The 2,745-nt window shown below is 38.5% G+C and overlaps 1 protein-coding gene across 1 annotated transcript in view; it reads left to right on the top strand.

Moving 5' to 3' along the window:
• Window positions 1-175, top strand: part of CCDC122 (coiled-coil domain containing 122) — a 35,888-nt gene extending 35,713 nt beyond the window's left edge. Inside the window, exon 5 of the mRNA XM_006837683.1 lies at window positions 26-175. Within this exon, the coding sequence (XP_006837746.1) occupies window positions 26-175 (150 nt within the window). The remainder of the gene's footprint in view (window positions 1-25) is intronic.
• The last annotated feature ends 2,570 nt before the right edge of the window (window positions 176-2,745 follow it).

Here is a 2,745-nt window from a genome sequence, read left to right as displayed (position 1 = left end):
TTGACTTGTACTCTCCTTTTAATAGGTGCAACATAAGAGATACGATGCCATTCGTAAGCGTTTGCATTGCCAGGTCAACAGACTTCAGTCAAATAGAAGACAACAGCAATGGAACATTCAACAACTGGAAAACACTGCAGCTGCGCTAAGAAAGCGCATAGGGATGCACAAGTAACATGGCACACAGACCAGGACATGGCACACAGACCAGGACAACTCAAATGATGGGACAGTGTTAAGAAAATGGTTTGGATTTTTCACAACCAATATCCACTCTCAGAGGTCTGTCTTCCTGACAGACACATTGTTTTCTTTTTTGAATCAGCCATGCGTTCCAACCCTGCAATTGATTGGAGCAGACAGATTACAGGAAGGTTTACTTGTGAATAGTGGAAGACTCTATGAATGTCCTCAGTGAGTAAGATGTATTGCACTTAGAGTGTTTATAACCATGTCATAGTCACCATCATAATAAGTAAATATCTTAGAAGAAAAGAGATAGTTGGATTTCCAATGATTTAAATTGTAGAAGTATTAGAAAATGGCTGTCTGTTTCAAACTTTTTATTAGAACTTGTTCTTTTACAACCATCTTCACAGTAGCCCATAAATATTGACATTTACAATAATGTTGTTATATGGTCAATGCTACAGATATTTTATTCAGCTTTCTTTTTCACCCAGAATCATTTTTTTCTTTGTGATGGGATAATATAATTTTAGACTATTTCAGTACATAAAATTTTCTGTTCACTGTTTTTGTCTGTGAGTCCTTTATTCCTATTTGGTGAGCAAATTAAATTATAGCATGATAGCATTGTGTAAGGCAAGCATGTTATTTCTGGTAGCTGCCATCGAACAAACCAGCTCTGACTCATAACACCCCAGACACCACAGAATGAAACACTGGCCAATCCTGTGCCATTGCATAACTTGTGGTACCCTCGAGTCCAGGACTGTGGTCACTGTGTATTTTGAGGGCTTTTCACCGTGAGTGGGGGGGACTCTTGTCATCTGTTGGGTTGTCATTGATGAATTTTCAGAAGTAGCTTTAACAGGCCTTTCTTTTTAGCTTGTCTTAGTCTGGAAGCTCTGTTGAAACCTGTCCACCATGGGTGACTCTGCTGGTATTTGAAATACTGGTGGTGTGGCCATGTACTGCCACCATCGTGCAATAAACTGACAGACAGAGGTGGAAGGCAAATATGCAAGCTCATAAAAGAAATTCCAGCCAGTGTAGACTAACAGATACACAGATACCTTTTGTGAAGGCTTATAGGGCAGATCATCAAATAATTTTAACGATTGCAATCCCCTCCATGCACCCTCAACCAACAGTATTTACCTCTATTACCTGTTTTTGTTTGTTTTTTCAATGTACACATACCACATTGTAAACATATATTTGTTTAAATGTCTAAAGGATACATTTTGCAAGCCAGCCTCCTCCCCACAGGCACATTGTTTTTCTCAGTCAATGGGCCCATCGTCCTTTGCCGTCTGTCTCTGCATCACCTCTGCCACCGTCTATTGTCGCTGCTTTTCTGATAAGGATCCCTCACTTCTCTCATGGTCCTCCCTCTTGATGGTCCTAGGGTCCTTCCTCTGTTCCTGAAATGACAGATTAACTGCTCTCCCCTTTTAGTTGTACCTCTTCTACATTTACAATTATAACAATCACCATTAGACCTGATGATAGTTAATCACAATTGAATCATAAAATCCTATCCCCCTCATTACCAGACCCATCTGGACAATAACTAATCCCTTTTAAGATAAAAATATTTTTATAGCTCTACTTAGTCAAATCCTGAAAAGTAGGAACAAAAAATAATTATTGAAGATTAAATTTTAAAATATTTGCTTTTACGATTTAATGATTTCAAAACAACAGCATCAGAAATGTATTGCAAGTCCATTTTCTCCCCCATCATATCACGTAACTGAGATTTAGTAAGCATATAGCTGATAAAACATGGTGTCAATAATCTTATCATGTCTAATATTAATATTGTCTTATTATGACTTGTTGTTAAGTCCCGTTGAGTCGGTTCTGACCCATAGTGACCCTGTATAGGGTTTCCGAGGAGTAGCTAGTGAGCTTGAACCGCCGACCTTGCAGTTCAAATGGATTTGCGGCCTAACGCATTAACCCACAGCACCACACCATGATTCCTTATCATGACTTAGTATGACCTATTAAGGCTAACATTTCAATGACTTATGCTATAACACAGCTTTGACCCCTGACTTAGAAACCCAGCTCTGAATTAAAATGGTCCATCTACACACAATGGTGAGTACCTGCCAGGTTCAGCTGAATGAAGAGCTGATGGTACAAAAATATTTTAATGTTATTGGCGTATGATAAGAGTCTTCTTATAGCTATACTGTATCAATTTATTTATAGTTCACAAAAGGAAAACTCTTGCTCAGTGACCCTTTTAGGTGGTGGAGATTTTCAGATACACCAAGAAGAAGCACAAGCTGAGGTTTCCTTTAAGCCTAATGAAGCAATGCATATGATATTTCAACAGTCACTAATTCTAAATTTAAAACACCAAGTAGTTTTAAAAAGAATTCTCAATAGCTGAACCCAGTTTAGAAGATGAGCTCATCTTCTTTGTGGTCTTCTTCATACAAGTTTCTGGTTTATGACCCAGCCCTATTTGAAAACCCACTCACTTTAGATTTCTTCCCTTTTCTTCTCTCCCAAGTGATGGAAGTACTATGGGGACTACCAGGC

Source organism: Chrysochloris asiatica, unplaced genomic scaffold (genome assembly GCF_000296735.1).
Source record: "Chrysochloris asiatica unplaced genomic scaffold, ChrAsi1.0 scaffold00022, whole genome shotgun sequence".
NCBI lineage: Eukaryota > Metazoa > Chordata > Mammalia > Afrosoricida > Chrysochloridae > Chrysochloris > Chrysochloris asiatica.
This window is presented reverse-complemented; position numbering and strand designations above follow the sequence as displayed.